Source organism: Haliotis rufescens, unplaced genomic scaffold (genome assembly GCF_023055435.1).
Source record: "Haliotis rufescens isolate VD_foot unplaced genomic scaffold, xgHalRufe1.0.p SCAF_2, whole genome shotgun sequence".
NCBI lineage: Eukaryota > Metazoa > Mollusca > Gastropoda > Lepetellida > Haliotidae > Haliotis > Haliotis rufescens.
Window position 1 is genome coordinate 49,333,023 of NW_025963890.1, and position 16,516 is coordinate 49,349,538.

General features: G+C 37.9%; 1 protein-coding gene across 2 annotated transcripts in view; it reads left to right on the forward strand.

Moving 5' to 3' along the window:
* LOC124146292 (sodium-coupled monocarboxylate transporter 2-like) overlaps nucleotides 1–12,232 on the forward strand; it is a 40,270-nt gene extending 28,038 nt beyond the window's left edge. For both annotated transcript variants that reach the window (XM_046516528.2, XM_046516527.2), the window contains exons 7-17: nucleotides 104–174; nucleotides 881–1,018; nucleotides 1,278–1,413; nucleotides 1,771–1,859; nucleotides 4,310–4,422; nucleotides 4,717–4,790; nucleotides 4,922–5,008; nucleotides 7,664–7,860; nucleotides 8,289–8,389; nucleotides 8,512–8,591; nucleotides 10,686–12,232. In XM_046516528.2, the coding sequence (XP_046372484.2) occupies nucleotides 104–174; nucleotides 881–1,018; nucleotides 1,278–1,413; nucleotides 1,771–1,859; nucleotides 4,310–4,422; nucleotides 4,717–4,790; nucleotides 4,922–5,008; nucleotides 7,664–7,860; nucleotides 8,289–8,389; nucleotides 8,512–8,591; nucleotides 10,686–10,772 (1,173 nt within the window). In that variant the 3' untranslated portion in view covers nucleotides 10,773–12,232. The remainder of the gene's footprint in view (nucleotides 1–103; nucleotides 175–880; nucleotides 1,019–1,277; nucleotides 1,414–1,770; nucleotides 1,860–4,309; nucleotides 4,423–4,716; nucleotides 4,791–4,921; nucleotides 5,009–7,663; nucleotides 7,861–8,288; nucleotides 8,390–8,511; nucleotides 8,592–10,685) is intronic.
* Nucleotides 12,233–16,516: the final 4,284 nt, after the last annotated feature.

The following is a 16,516-nucleotide window of genomic DNA, read 5'->3' on the forward strand; positions in this document are numbered from 1 at the left end:
CATTGTAGAATGGAGAAACACCTACTGTGTTCGAAATTTATCACTGATATGACACTGTCGATTAGATGTGACAAATCGTTGTTTTATCGATATTTGATAACAGGGAACAATCGACACTGGAGGCATACAGAAGGTCTGTGATGCTGCTGCAGACAGTGGCAGATTAACCTTCATGTGAGTACAAAGGTGAATAGAATCAAGAGGTTTGCATCACCGTAGCGGCTTGTGCTCTTCTGACCTTTATGTGAGTACAGGATAGGAGTGTTGCAACAGGATAATAGAAGCAGGGAGCTTGACTCCCTTCACGTTACTACAAGAGAGGAGGGATGCAAGATGTTCGTAATGGGGTACCCGTCTGTGCAGTGTGATCCACAATAGAAACTAGTCAGTGAATCAATGTTATGTAATTATGTGTCTTACTGGAAGGCGAATCCCGGTTCGCCCCAATTTTGTTTCCAGGTTTGTCAGCACCATACCCTTGCCCGTGGGTTTGACCGAAGTGGTAAACGTCTTAGACCTGCATCACTTCTGGCTTTCCTCCCACATTAAGCTGACACGCCGTGATATAACTGGAATATTGTTAAAAGCGGCGTTAAACCTAACTCACTCACTCACTTACTCGAAGGGCGAACTAGGCAGCTGTAGAAATATACAAGTTGACGTTTTTTGAAATCGGGATTGTTTTGAAGATAACATTGAACATCATAATATGAACGTGCATTGTTCACCGTCCTCATGAGCACAAGGTGGATCTGTTCACCCGACCCGTGTCTCTCACAAGTAATATAGTAGTCCCAACAGGTTTGCTTTTGCTTCAAATTCTAACCTGATCTTATATTCTTCACATTGAGACACCTTACCTTTGCCTTGTTGCTTTCAGATATGACTTTGACCCGACTATTCGCCATACCGTATGGAACGTAGGCGTGGCTAGAGTCTTTGCTGGGCTTGGGTGGCTCATGAAACCTGCATTTCTGCAACGTATTGCGTCAACAAAGTCACCCGAGCATGCCAGAAGGTACAAACAGATCCTTGTCACAAAATTAACCAAGGTGTATTTATATGTTATCTGTATGTATGTAGGACGTACGAGCATACCTGCCTGCCTACCTATCTACTTATATACATACATACAATAGTATTCTGTTCGTGTCTCATCGGTGATTGATGTCGATGTCAGGATGTTATTTTTTCTACTGACAGGGTGTCAAGCACAATACATCATGTTATAATACTAGTGTGCATAAGAAACTAACAAAAGAATATGTTTCCTGAAGGGCGATGCTGCTTTGGCTTATGTGCTCTGTGGCGTTTGGATCTCTGACAGTCTGCAGTGGACTTGTGGCATATAGTTACTATGACTACAAAAGATGTGATCCCGTTGCATCAAATCAAATCGACAGCTCTGATCAGGTACACTCCACTCCATGGTGTAAATTCTTGCGACTCGGATGTTGTCATAGTTCAGTTACAATGACAATTGAAGGTAGTCTCATAACAACCCGTACTTGCAATCTTGTTCCAACTATATTCTCGATGAAAGGAGGAAAAGCTTATATAACCTAAAATAGTTCTAAGCAGTTGCTTGACATTATATCGCCATGTTACATCCCTTATTCCAATTTGTGAGCTAAATTTCTACGTTGATTCTTGTATCATAGCATTTCTACTGATGATGTGATAACTATGACCTTACTTCCTCGCTGAAGGTAAACCTCAATCCACTTCTGCTACACCTGTGTTCACTCACATTCTGTATCTCTTCCCCAGGTGTTGCCCTTCATGATAATCGACATTTTCCGGAACCTGCCGGGAATGCCGGGATTGTTTCTTGCAGCAGTCTTCGGTGCATCTCTCAGGTCAGTTTGGCCATGTGACACGTAACATCACATGATTGCACTAATTTCGTGATTTACAGTATGTAACTTAGTAAAATGGTTTGCTTTTCCCATGTGAAGTGAAAAAAAGGATGATTTTGCCCTGCACTATTACAGTATACTTTGACATTTTAAAAGTTCAAGATTCCGAATTTTAAAATGAAATCTGGTGCCCTAAATTGAAAACAAGGCTTAGTGACAGGCTGTTCTAACTAATTGTCTACATGCTTTCGTTAAGAGTCGAACTTTTAAAGAAACGGAAACACAAAAATGTGTAGTTTAGGGACATTGAAGAATGTCTGTTTCTGATTGGTTAAAAAGAGGTTTCATTTTTGCTAAAGAAACCTTTTTTATATATATTAAGCTCATAACACCAAAACCGTGTGTGTGAATACATCTATAGTCCTCACTAAAACAAACGAAAATGAAAGTAAACTATAACATTAAAATAGTGTTTAAAAATAAACTTCATTCATGACAACATGTTTGCAACAAACCTCCATATTCATTGCCATCTCCGTCAACCACCAACGTTAGGATTTGGCAGGAGGGGATCTGAAAGCCCATTGAAATCACTGCTCCCTTCCACAGGCAACGACATCTCATAAATAAATGTCCTGACATAACTGCAGACACGGTACAGGCACATGATCACAACAGCTTACCAAACTTGATGAAATTAATTTCAGAACAGACCCATGAAGATGCTGGGTGGAATAGGTCTTCAGCAACCCATGCTTGCCGTAAAAGGAGACTGACGGGATCGGGTGGTCAGGCTCGCTGACTTGGTTGGTGCATGTCATCGGTCCCAATTGCGTGGATCGATGCTCATGTTGTCAATCACTGGATTGTCTGGTCCAGACTCGATTATTTACAGACCACCGTCATATAGCTGGAATATTGCTGAGTGCGGCGTTAAACAACAATCAAACAAACAAAACATTTCAGAACACGCTTAACTATGCAAAACATACACGAACCACTTTGTCAGGGCCACAACTGTCACATGTCTTTATTATGCTGGCGATGAATGCCCTGAAATCTTGAAACTGACAGGTAATGGGCCAATGATGGCTCATCTGCAGCTTACACACGGCTGTTCAGTCATAGACTTACACATTTAAAACAAATAGCAGAAAGTTAAATAATAAGGTTGGTTGGAGAAATCAATTCGTTTAGTATTTTTTCTCACTATATCTACAACTTGCCACCCAACAATAGGAGGTGACATGGTCGATTGCCAAGAAAGCGCTGATTTCTAAGAAATGACTTGGTGAGTCCAAACAGTGCACAACAGGTTGCGATGAAATTAAAACATATATCTTTGGTAGTTATTTGTCAACTTCTTCCTGAAAACAATATGTGTTTTGAACGCTTATTTTGAATTATGTGTACTTTAATGTTGAACTTTTGTAATATTGGTTACATTATAACTTACCTTTGTACACTGTGCAGTTACACGTTTTCAAAGCTCTGTTAAGTAGGATTCAAATTTGGTTCACTTTAATCACGTAACACTAAACATTCAACGAGAGCATTGTGGGGACCGAGCTAACCCTTGTAAACATAGCCGAGGTTTTGTGTCGCTGGTTATTGTCAGTTGGGTCTGCTTCCATTGTAAAAGTTGAAACTAATGATTCAACCAAACTACAAACCATGAACTGGACTGCTTACCGAGTTAACTTGAACTGTGCGACACCGTTCAACACATTTGTGAATCGACCGTTTTGGGTAAGGTGGCTTGTCCCGAAATGGCGTCGCGGTAGGAAAAACATTTCTCAGAAATAGCAATAGCCGTCGGGTTGTTTGACTGCAGTGTGTTCCTAAATGCCCTATGCTGAACAACAAAAGTGTTATTATGTCATGGCTCAAGGATTGCCCATTCCTGCGGCCAGTGACAGTCATAATTCATAAGGTACAAAAGCCCGCCTCGGACAACTTTGACGTCGTGGCTGTCGTGACTCGGACACAATGGTTTGCGTATGCTTGGAGTAACCCCGCAGGGAGTAGTAGGTTGACATAGTCTTGTTAAGACTGTTTACTAACATGGCCTCTTGAGAATATCAACAATTCGATTATAAATTCGAAAAGGACGTGGAAACAAACCATCTGCTTGTTTGATTTTGTTTAACTAGGTACAGTTTTACAGTTTTAAAACAACCATTAAAATTTAATACAAAGAATCTGTTTTGTCATTTCCCCTTTTTGACTACCCCAACTCCGTACCCAACTTCACCTACTGAGCAGCGTCGTGGCGGAACCCATTGTGATGTACTGGACTCAAAAAGCGTATTTTATCGTAGTATGATGTACTATCGCCGTCTGTTCTTTCGGCGAATAATCTCAAATGTTTCATAAAATATGAAACGCGATACTATTCGACTTCATTGTAAATCTGAACTGAACAACCGTCAATGTTTTACATGTTTCAGCTCGATATCGTCAGGACTGTCAGCTCTAGCAAACATAACATGGGAGGATTTTGTAAAGCCCAATTTTGCTCCTATGTCGGAGTTTAGACAAATTGCTGTCGCCAAAGTAGCAGGTATAACAAGTCAATATAGATAATATTTTTCTGAATTGGGTATATTAATTTTTGAAATAAATAGATATCAAAAGTAACCTGTTTATTCGAATATCTTTAAAAAGAGTACAGCGAGGAAACAAGCAAGTAGAGGGCAATGCATAGGGAAATATAAAAAAAAACGTTTCTTTATTTCTAAATGGTTAAGTATAATTAGAACAATAGATGAAATGCACACAGCCTTGGGCATACATTAAACATTAATACAATAATTCGACCGTGTATTGATAATTAGTTCTTGACTTTTCTCTTCAGTGGTGGCGTGGGGAGTTCTGGTTTGTTGTCTGGCGATTTTTGTGTCCTCCATTAGATCCATCACCATACTCCAGGTAAAAGCAACTTAAGCTGTGCTTCTGTCTCAGTAATTAAACATTTATACAACACTGTATATTATGTTATATTAATTTACTAATGTTATTATTCAGCTATTGCCGAAACCTAAGGAATGATTGTGTTTCAGATCTATTTCAGTGCTTCTTCCATCATATCTGGGCCAACAAGTAGCCTGTTTTACCTCGGTGCCCTCTTCCCATTCGTAAATACAAGAGTACGTATACATTGGTAATATGTTATTATAGATCAGTTTATCTGACTGACTGGCGATCTGGCCAAATATCTTGCACCTTATATACATTGGTAATATGTTATTATAGATCAGTTTATCTGACTGACTAGCGATCTGGCCAAATATCTCGCACCTTATATACATGGTAATATGTTATTATAGATCAGTTTATCTGACTGATCATGACTTGCGACCTGGCCAAATATCTCGCACCTTATAATTTTTTTTCATTTCCATCTTGTTTGTAATGTTAAGTTAGAACATATGCCGTCTTTTCGGCTGATTTCTTTATGAAAAGTAATTCAACGGGGAGTTCAATACAAGAGATGGCAAATTTTGAATATTACAATACTACATTTTCTACGAGGCCAATATTATTGAATTAATAATCATCCAGCGGAACATATTATGAAAACCTGTACAATACTACACCCAAGGATGTTAATTCATGCCACTTAATCTGGTACATGGAGTGAGTGATTTGGGTTTAACGCCGCTTTGAACAGTAAATCATTGGAACATTACACCATCAGTGTTCATGTCTGATGTGCCTCTTCTACATCAGGTGAACAATTGACTTCCCTTTGCATGTATTTGTGACGGGTGACACCGTAAGGGCAGGATACGCTCACGTTTCACGAACACCTGGTTGCATCACTATTGGATATGGATTCATAAACACAAGCTCATAATTCAGTTGGAATAGTAAAAACTGACTCTACTTTCTATATTTCTTACATGCTTACCCTTTTCACAGATTACAGATTAAAACAAAAAATGCAGCAAAGAGAGTTTGGGTGATCCTGGCACAGTCATGCTGGTTAGGTTCATCATCAGCTCAGGGCCTTTGTCCCTGCCCTTGCCCCCTCTATACGCAGCCCAGACAGCGATTGGGACTTCCCAGGAAGCGCTGCCTAGTCAAACCCACCCAGAACTTTTCGGAGAACGTGAAGACTCCCAAACACTGTCTTCTGCATTGCCCAGATTCTCAGAAGGGCTGTATTTCTGGTAGCAAACCCGGGTACTCTCCCAATGACAGTCAACAGATTGGGAGGTACCAAACCTAAGGCACCGAGAACAGTGGGGAGTCGGACAACATGGTACTTGGGATGTAAGCGTGACATTTCGAAAACGAGGTCCGCATATTTGCCATGTTTTTCCTCAATCTTGTCAATTAGTGTCAAAAGGGACAGAAACCACATGCATTGCGAAGACGGGAGGGAGTTAAAGGATCAAGCCATTCCATCATGTCGCTTAAGATACTATGTTTGTGCCAAAGCGGGGCATCAACTGACAATGTATTAGACAGTCTCATTAAATTCATTGCATAATCTACATTTCATATTTATATTTTGATGCAAAATCACACATTGACGGTTTCGAGTGGGACATGACTGGTCCTGAGCAGGAAACAGAAAGCCTTCTGTTTCACTTTTCAGGCCAGCCGACTTCATCCAAGCGAGGAACTCTGCAGGGTTGCTGAACTTCTCAAGACACTGCACATAAACTCGATGCAGTGGTCGTTCAGAAAGCCTCTCCTTGAAAAAGTCTTGGCAAATTTGATATGACACTTCGTTTGGTTGTCACTCATTTCTGTACCGTCCAGTAGTACAGAACCATCAACAAAATCAACACTGGCATTGAGATTATGTGCCACACCCTTTGCACGTTTAGAAAACTGTTGAATGCCTCGTTTTCATCATGTGTCTTGACATGCTTCACAAGAGGATCATCAGACAAATAAATGTGTGCAAAAGTGCACAAAACAATTCTATCATGAAGAGCCTCCACGTTAACCACGCCCTCCCACTATCATTGGTAAATATAAGCGATTGAGGGAAGAGCGAGGGTGGTGGGATCTATTGTCTGACATGATTCTTCATGTGAGGGTGTCAGTACCCAGAATTTCTTGTTTCGTCCAATCAACAACACCAAAAGAATATGAAAGGACGGGTACAGCATAAGTATTTATGGCTTTAACTTTATTGAGAGCATTCAGCTCTGAACTCCAGATTTTCTAAAGCCTACATTTGCCCGAAGTTTATCCTTGATATTGGCATTCTAGAGTTTGTCCCTAACCTGCATCCCTAGGTACGTATAGGCCTGACCTTCCACGAGATGGTCAATAACTCCTTACCCAAGTAAACTGACTGATCCTCCCTCTTCTACCGTGCCACGTTTCAGATGAAGAATGTTACATTATTATTGTTATTATTATTATTGAATTTTGTCGCTTTTATTTATAGTTCATGAACTTCGTGAATTAAATCATGTAAAGTTGTTTTTAAAGGAAGGTCTAATGTTAATGTTATTGTAAATGCAATTGCACCTATAAGTGCCTTGTATGAAGTTTGGACATTATTCTAATTAGGATAATCATCCATGGTTGGAGCTATCCAGATAATGAAACCTTGGCGAACAAATGAGTAAGCATGCTCGAAATTACACTTCTACATCAACAAGTTATCCTCAACATCCTCTCTAAATAATGTCCTACATTACTGTAACATACTTTTTAAACAATACAATACACTGTGTGTGCTGGTTTTCAGATAAGAATGGAGATGTGGATATATGTTTGTTTGTTTTATAAAAACTTAATTATATAATTTACATATTTTAGCCCTATCTTTCCAGAGTGCCATTGCTGCACTATTGGTTGGACTCAGCTTTCTGACGTGGCTGGTGGTCGGTGCCAGTGTTTCTCCGGGGGTGAGGCAGACGCCCCCTCTCCCCCACGCCCCTACAGATCACTGTCCGAGTTTTAACATCTCTCAACCATACACCATGACGACACTGAATTCAACTAATGACAATCAAAAGATATTCACTGGGTAAATTCTGCCTTTTTATTGTTATTACATATGATAAGTAATTGTCACAGACGATTGTATTTTACGTTGTTCCAACAAAATAAGGTCTGATCTGATCAGTTATGTTTTTCCATGCAAAGTGTGAGTGGCGGATGTTGCCGCTAGGGCAGGCAGACACCTGGTGTCATCACTGATTTCCCGTGATCCATTTATATAGTTTTCACCGTTATTTTGCTTTCGTCGCCCAATGGAATCTTTTCCGTCGTATAACCGACACTGGTTTCTCTCTGGCGTTGGTGTTATATATTCAAAAAATATCCAATGAGTAATAAATGGTATCAGCTCCTCGCGACTCTGGCTTATATATTATCTGTCCCCCGTGGGTTGCATCTTATATTGTGTTTAGTTGTCGGCCTTGTTATTCTAATAAAGATATTTTTTCCTGATAGGTCAGGTCTCGACTACTTCTACAGCCTCTCCTACACTCTTTACCAGTGTTTTGGGTTCCTCATCGTGCAGGTGGTTGGGGTTGCTCTCAGTCTGGCAACAGGTATGTGACCATATGTTCCCAGGCTATACACACATATGATCTTTAATCTGCTAAATATTATTACCTTTCATTACTGACATTGCTGTGGGAGACACCCCTTACTGCTGAGCTTAATCTTGCAGGTTGTAACGAGGCCGGTGTTAACCCCCTTTACGTGAGAAAGTATTTCTGGAGAAGTGAACCTGAAGAAGAACATATGATGGTAGGTAACATCAGATCACAACCATCCTTTACATGGCCAACGAATGACTCGCTGTGATAGTTGCGTGAAACGTTTCCTTATCTTTGCAAGTTTACGATATAATAATAGTCTTCATTATATTATAATAAAATATAAGATACGTCTAGAATATGGAACAAAGGGTCTGATGGTAATGAACATATAATGAGCCTTTTTCACGTATAATAACCTGTTAAGGTTTATGTTTGGTCTAGACTGATTATAACATATAGAATGTGCTGTCGGGGAATTAGCTCGGAACCGCACACTTTAAAAAACCCAAGAAAAACATCTATAAGGGGCCAGTCTTTATTCGGTGTATCTCATCAGTCATTTACATATCATAATAAAACATAAGAAAAAAAACAACCTAAGACAATTAATTTATTCGGAGAATTATCAATTAACAGTTAAAGCATAAATTTTACTGACAATGTATCATACAATAAACAGTTGCATTTTAAAGTATGAAGCGAAGACACTTTACATTTGGTTAATATGAAATACAGGAGATATAGCGAAATTGCAAATAAATAAGATAACTCTTCAGTTAAACACGTACTACATTTATTTCCAATTATGAACATAATCGTACATGATCTTTGACATGTATGAAGAACGTAATGATAGGCTTTACTTAAATACAACCTAGCAGAATACAGATTAATCCGAATAATAAGAATACTAATATGTTACATGATCTTTGATATTTATGAAGAAAGTTATAATACTCGGCTTTACGTCAATACAACCGAGCAGAATACGACTTAAACCGAATAGTAAGAATACACATATATTAATATATATGTCACCAATTACTAAAATAATCTTACATGATATGTGATATTAATGAAGAACGTGATGAACGGCTTTACGTTAACAATACTGAAAATTTAGCAATAAATGAGCAACTGAATAAAACAACAAGTGTTATGTGCGCTCACGGATATTTTGTTTGCTGAACTTAGATATATCTAAACGTTGTTATAATTTATTTTATACAATTTTGACACACACTATATTGTTAGATTATTTCTAGTGCTATATGGTCTAACATAACTATAATAATTAATTCACTGGTGTACTAAATCAATAATGCCTAATTTAAAATGGTGATTATATTCAAAGCAACAAACGACAAAGAATACAATAGAAAACAGGAAAATGGGAATATAATTCAAGAACATACAATATATGACGTGAACAAAATAACCAAAAGAAGCATCTTTTTGTGGCCAGTCTTTATTCTGTGTATCTCATCAGTGAAATACCCCGAATAAAGGCCGTTGTTTATACCACTGATGCTCTTAAAGGTATGATATGGTCGCACGTTCAAGTATCAGTTATTTAAACAATGCGTATTTCAACACCGACTGAGATAAAACCTAATTGGTGGAAAGCTAGACCAGGGCATTGTCGATGACATAATTGACGGTCATATCCATCCAATGCCAAATGTATAATAATTGCTTCATTGTTTCAATGTCCATAAATACTAGAAAACGTTCATATCTTCTGCAGAGAAGCTTTATTAAATATATTATTTGAATATATTTAACAAAACAATACTGAAATGTGCGTAAAACACCATATGAATCAAAACGTAAACGGAAAATAATCAGTGTCGATTGTTCGTCGAAACGCGTGATGAAGAGAAATAGTATATGTTTGATTGTGTGTCAATAAGTAAACATTCATGTCAATATCTGCCTCTTTGTGGTTACAAAAGAAGGTTGAAACAGATGTTGTTCTGCGCTGTAATCTAAGAGGGGACACGGGTGGCCCAGTCGTCTAAGGCGACGCGATTCGCTGTGCAGAGTAACCTATGATTGTGGGTTCGAATCCCGGATCGCCCCGATTATGTTTCTTGGTTTGTCAGCACCATACCCGTGCTCATGGGTTTCACCGAAGTGGTAAACGTCTGAGACCTGCATCACGTCGGGCTTTCCTCCCAGATTAAGCTGACACGCCTTGATATAACTGGAATACTGTTAAAAGCGGCGTTAAACCCAACTCACTCACTCACTGTAATCTAAGGGCTACTGTAACTTTGTTAAGCATCCTCCTTTTTTGCAGAGGTTTGTCCGCCCACCAGACAGCAATACAGAAGAACCAAGCGGCCTACTAGATGGGCAACAGGCAGAATCATCAGCCAGGTCCTGAACGCTCTACCATACACATATACACCCGAACAGGAGGGTTTGATCAATGGCTGACATCTTTTCCATACATATTCAGAACTAATAAAACCATACATTATAGATTAAGCTATTATTGGTCTCAATATCCAAGCTGATCATTCAGTTAACACCTATTTTCTATTTGTAAAAAGTTAAACTATTTCATACGTGCAGTTTATATTATGGATTTGATGCTTAACACAATGGTTGTGCACCTCACTTCATTGCAAATGCCTATTACAACATATATGTCTGTATTTGTATTGGGTTAAAGGTGCAGTCAGCAGATCCACAGTAGTGTATTTGACTTGATAGACCATTGTATACCAATTGAGAATATTTACGACAGGTGATATAAAATGCAAGGGGTATATATTTATGTGCAGTATATACATACGAGCATGAGGTGAAGTGCACATATAGGGTGTTAAGCAAATGTTGGTCAAACATTATATTAACATTGTTACACCAGCCCCTTTTATGGCGTGTCTCCTGTTTCCTGGTATGGGTTCTGTCAATGAATTTGTTACAACAAAACACTGATCAGACGAACGACCAAACATTATGCCGTTGAATAACATAACATTTACATCACTTGATATCAAGCACAGTTTTTTCCGTTAGTATATATCATACGCACAAGATAAATTATGTTGTGTGTATTTGAATGACTTTATACGAACAAGATATCATATCCGCACTCAATACCGTTTAGTGAAATCAAGAAAATAGATTGTGTGCTAATTTTAATAACATGTGCGCACTGACAAATATGTGTATCCTTTTAGTAGGATTTTTGTGCGCATGTGTAGTAGTTTGTCGACAGAACATGTATATGTACACTATTAAGTCATTGGTGGGCTGCCTTTGTTGATACAGTGGTAGTTTACATGGAATATGTAGCAGTACACGAGAGGCAACAGCCAACATTACGTGGACACCCCTAATTAACGAAAGTTAAGCAAGCATTGCAATGTTTAGTTATCCACCGCATGTCACTAGTAGGACATTGCAAAATATATGGAGTCACAGTCGGATATAGAATTGTGTGATTTAGAATCTTTGATGTCCCTAAATAGATCACAGGAATTATTTTTTTTCGTAACGTTTAAAGGTATTCATAACAATTGAGGGGTGTCGTCTTACAATATCCGCATACTTGACACAGCTCGTAAAGTGTATATGTTACACGCAATCTGTGCATCTGCCCAAAATGCGTGCAGTGGGCAATACAGCCCGAATGGACGCAATTTGCAAACAATTATCTGCAATGGGCAATAGTTGTGAATAAAAAATAATTCTCTTAATATTTCACAACATGGGCACCCAGCTTGCTCATTTTACGCAATAGGCAGGTAATTGTTTTGCCCAAAGCACACAATTGAAATTGGTATTGTTTTACATGTTTTGTTTTTAATAAAGTAAACTCTGTTACTAAGTGACTACACTGTAATAAATAACACCCAAACAAATATGTGATCTTAAGAAACTTTATTTTCTAAATAAAAACACATATCAAGCAGTGTAATCTGCATATAAAGAGTCTCTGAATCACATCGCTCACCGCGAAGTTCAGTCACAGTTTGCACAGGATATGATGATATCAAGCTTCCGGAGATATTGTAATACTTGTCTAACGGTTTCTTGTACGTCTTCGCCTCACCACCATGGAGAGTTTCTGTGTGTGCGTATCTTATTAACTCCCGGAGTAGATATATTTAACGTAATGTTTTTCATATCAAAGATAAGACTATTTGTGCTGCAATTGCATAACCTTTTCAAAATAATATACCATCAGAATGTTTGTATATATGTTGGCAGTATTTCTAGAAAGAAGCAAAAATGAAAATGACTTGTCTTTGCATGTGCTGGTTACAGGTGCTGCTGGTTAGGCGGAATACGCCCAGCTTTTCGCGAACTCCTCACTATTTGATAGTGATTCATAAACACATACTCCATGATAAAGTCGGAATCGTACAATCGACTCTGTTTTTTGTATAATAAGTATTCATGTATATACAATAGAGGGGTATATATATACCCATGCGAACACACACACACGCAATGTCGGTTCATCACCCAGAAAAAAGATCCATGTCCAGAGCAACGTCATTGTCTGTCCATTGACCTCGAGCAGGATGTGCCGCTCGTAGGAAGCGTTCTGAGGTTGAGCTGGAGTTTGGTTTAGTTATCACTGTTAACCCTCTGGATGCCGAGTCTTTTTCTGACGCACATTTTCCTAAAATCGGAAAAGTGAAGGCTGTGTGAGAAATGCGCTCACGCGGCACTGGATCTACCGCTGGCTAAAGAATTAGGTGGAGAATATTAAATTTCCTATTTGATGGGGTAAATTTAACTACAAATATTAAACCGGTTTTAAAAAAAGACACTTCTAAGTGTTGTACGAGAGCTTATTCTGCATTGAAAAACAGGAAATTTCTCCGCTTTTTATCGTACACCGATAAAAGTACTGTGCGACGATTTTTTTATTTAGAAGCTTTACGGAAACTGTGAGCGAACAAAATACTGCCTGATATCTGAACGACATAACTATATATCAAATGGAGTTCTATGCGTATGTATAACGACATACATTCAATGCCTAAAGTAGCATGCCGTAAATGACGAAAACTGGTTTTTCTCTATGACGTCAAAAGGCGACAGAGAGGTTACACACGTACAAAGAAAATGGTATGCTTAGCACGAGTTTATTGTTACTCAGGTCAATTGGTGAGAATTAGCTGTGGGTAAGGACAATATTTTTCGTATATATTTGTTCACGAGGAACCAAACTATTCCAACACAAATATCGATACAGAAAATGTATACGTTTAGTTATAAAAAACCCATAAGACATGATGATAACGTCGGAGAAAGACGACACTGGTATTTTTATTAATATATATCTCCCCTAATTTTCATTCATGGTATGGCAAATCTCGATGTGTAAAACCGAATTAGACGCTTTTTCGACACAACATAAAATGACTGCTTTCACCAAGTAAATAATGACTTAAATATCTAAACAATTAGATAGTTTATCGTGTATCTTAATTGGACAAGACACACACCTGTTTGGCATCAATTTACGTAATGTAATACCCATAAGAATATTTCAAAACAACCAGAATTAGATTAAATATTATACATATATGTGTTCATTATCATGTTATTATTTCTCTTCAACTCGTCTCAGAATTATACAATAAAAGATGCGAAGAAAGCTCTGTTGATATAGAATTATCAGGATAATCATATAAGGTTGAACCAACGGGGTACATGGCATGGGTTTTATTTTTTATACTTTTTACAATTCCTTGAGAAATAAAGTAAACAGTTTAATATCCTGTGATCACAATATTGACAAAAGAATGAACCCATTGATTATATAATGCAAAACGAGAGGAATAATTTGTAAATTGTGAATAACGCGCATCTGGCGAATCGTCAGATATCACTGTTCTGTGTATCAAACGACATAAAAAACAATTCAAAGACCAAGACAATTCTTTCAGAAATGTGTGTATATATTTTAACAAAAAATATTATCCATTTTGTTAGAGTAAAATATTCAGTTTTAGTTATAAAATAAAATGAAACGGCTACTAGTATTCATGGACATTGGTTATATGAACTTATAATATTGACCATTACACATCCCAAGAAATACGTACATGCTGCAGTTACATTTACACTTCATCTTGTACCACTTGTCCAAAGGAAAGAAATATTGTATTCGACACTATAAACCTATCAATTCTTATGTAAACAGTGTTCAAACAAACATGAGATTACCAAAGGTTCGTTGATTCATGTTGTGGCCTGGCCTGATATCATTTTGAATATTGACAAATATCCAAAATGAAATTAATTGTGTGAAAAAATATATAAAAGATATGCACAATCTACATCATAACTGAAACTGTAAACAGCATGATACAGTGATCTTGTGCACTCTCATTCAAGGACCTTCACCTGAAAGAAATTACCAAATATGTACAACAATGTTGACGTATGACATCACTACCGGTGACTGACTTTTACAAAATGGCTTGTTCACTGTCAACAGTACGCGGGATTTTACGAAGGGACTTTCGTTGATTCAGGGATCGTATATGCATAAATATGACATGTAAGTAATCAGAAACATTCTGACAATCTATGTTCTGTTATTTGTTGTTATATTTTTCATTGAAACCAACAGAAATAGTCAGAAATTCCGATAAATACCGTTGTCTTTGTGCGTGATTTTGCGTCGATCATGGCGTCACACAGGACGGAACTTTGACAATTTCTGTTGAAAACTACAAATCACTGCAATGTATCTATTATAAATTCCCTAGTTCTTCCTACGATTCTCTTCCCATGCCTATTCTGAAAATGTTGAGCCAATATCTTGAACGAATAGACGAATTGATAGTTCAAAATAGGAGAAAAGGCTACACTGTGTAAAATCTGAATTTTGCTTTGTTTACATTTCAAACAAGTGCAGTTTTTCGAGCACAGCGTTCGTTTTCACACCTAACTTATTTTGCTTGATTTCATCTATGCACTTTGTATTGGTGACAAAGATCATTAGTCATTTGATTCTAAAATGTATGAGGAATTCAAGGATACATGTGTCGCAGCTAGTTTGAAATATAGGCCTACGTGATGTTACAGGCGTCTCATAACCGGTGTACGTGAAACGTGATTTTGTAAACACTATCCAATATGGCGGAAAGTTCACTTCGGCGTTTGTGTTTGCGTATTTTCGAAAACATTCGAAACGATTCTAGGGTTATCGGGGACGTTTTGGAATGATCATTGGTGCTTTCATAAAAAACCCAGATACCCGTGATCACTAATATGCTATTTTTAAAATTAATTTCTCCGAGTGAATATCCGAAATTTAGATTTCAAAACATGCTGTAAATAACGCCGTGAGTGGTTATTTAGTAATGTGTAAAAAATGGCGACATTTACTATGTACCTAATTTTCAGAGGTCATTTTCAGTACTTTTGCTTGGCCCAAAATGCCAGTGGGTGATATCACAGAACAGGGATTTTCTGTATCTGTGTGGATGATGTAGGCCTATTTTGAATTTTATTCGACTTCAAAGTGAGTTTTGTAGAGGAGAGACATATATGTCCCTCTGGCATCCAGGGGGTTAAGGCCATTTGTATTCACAGGCTTTAGTAGTAACCGTTTTGAATATTTAAACCGGCGATGATAGTGATGTCTGTCTTGATTAGGCCGGATGAGTGTTGTGTGTTATGAATATGTTTATATAAACTAGTCACGTTATCTGATCGCCTGCGTGTGACACACATGTAACACGACTACTAATAGCCACCTGCGGTTTGCTACATTGCAATGCTGATGCTGTAGGTAAGTACACATACATTTGAAACAGGCAACTGGTGCCAGATATCAAATCGAGATGAAAACAAATATACTTTGTGTACCTTATTTGCGGCATATCAGCCTAACATTTGTGTGTAAGTGGGACAGCTACGACACACCTGTCTGACCTGGGGTAGGAACCTCGTCTTGCATGCAAACTTGCAAGTCCGAATTCAGATTGAATGTTGATCGTTTGCTCATGAAGAGCTCATGGTCAGTATATGTAGACTAGTTAGAAGCAGTTAGTACTTCTTAGTGCACACGTGAGTGATATGAGCCTTGTTTTAAATATGTTTAAATCTGATCAATGATATCACGAAGCATATTCTTAAAACTTCAAA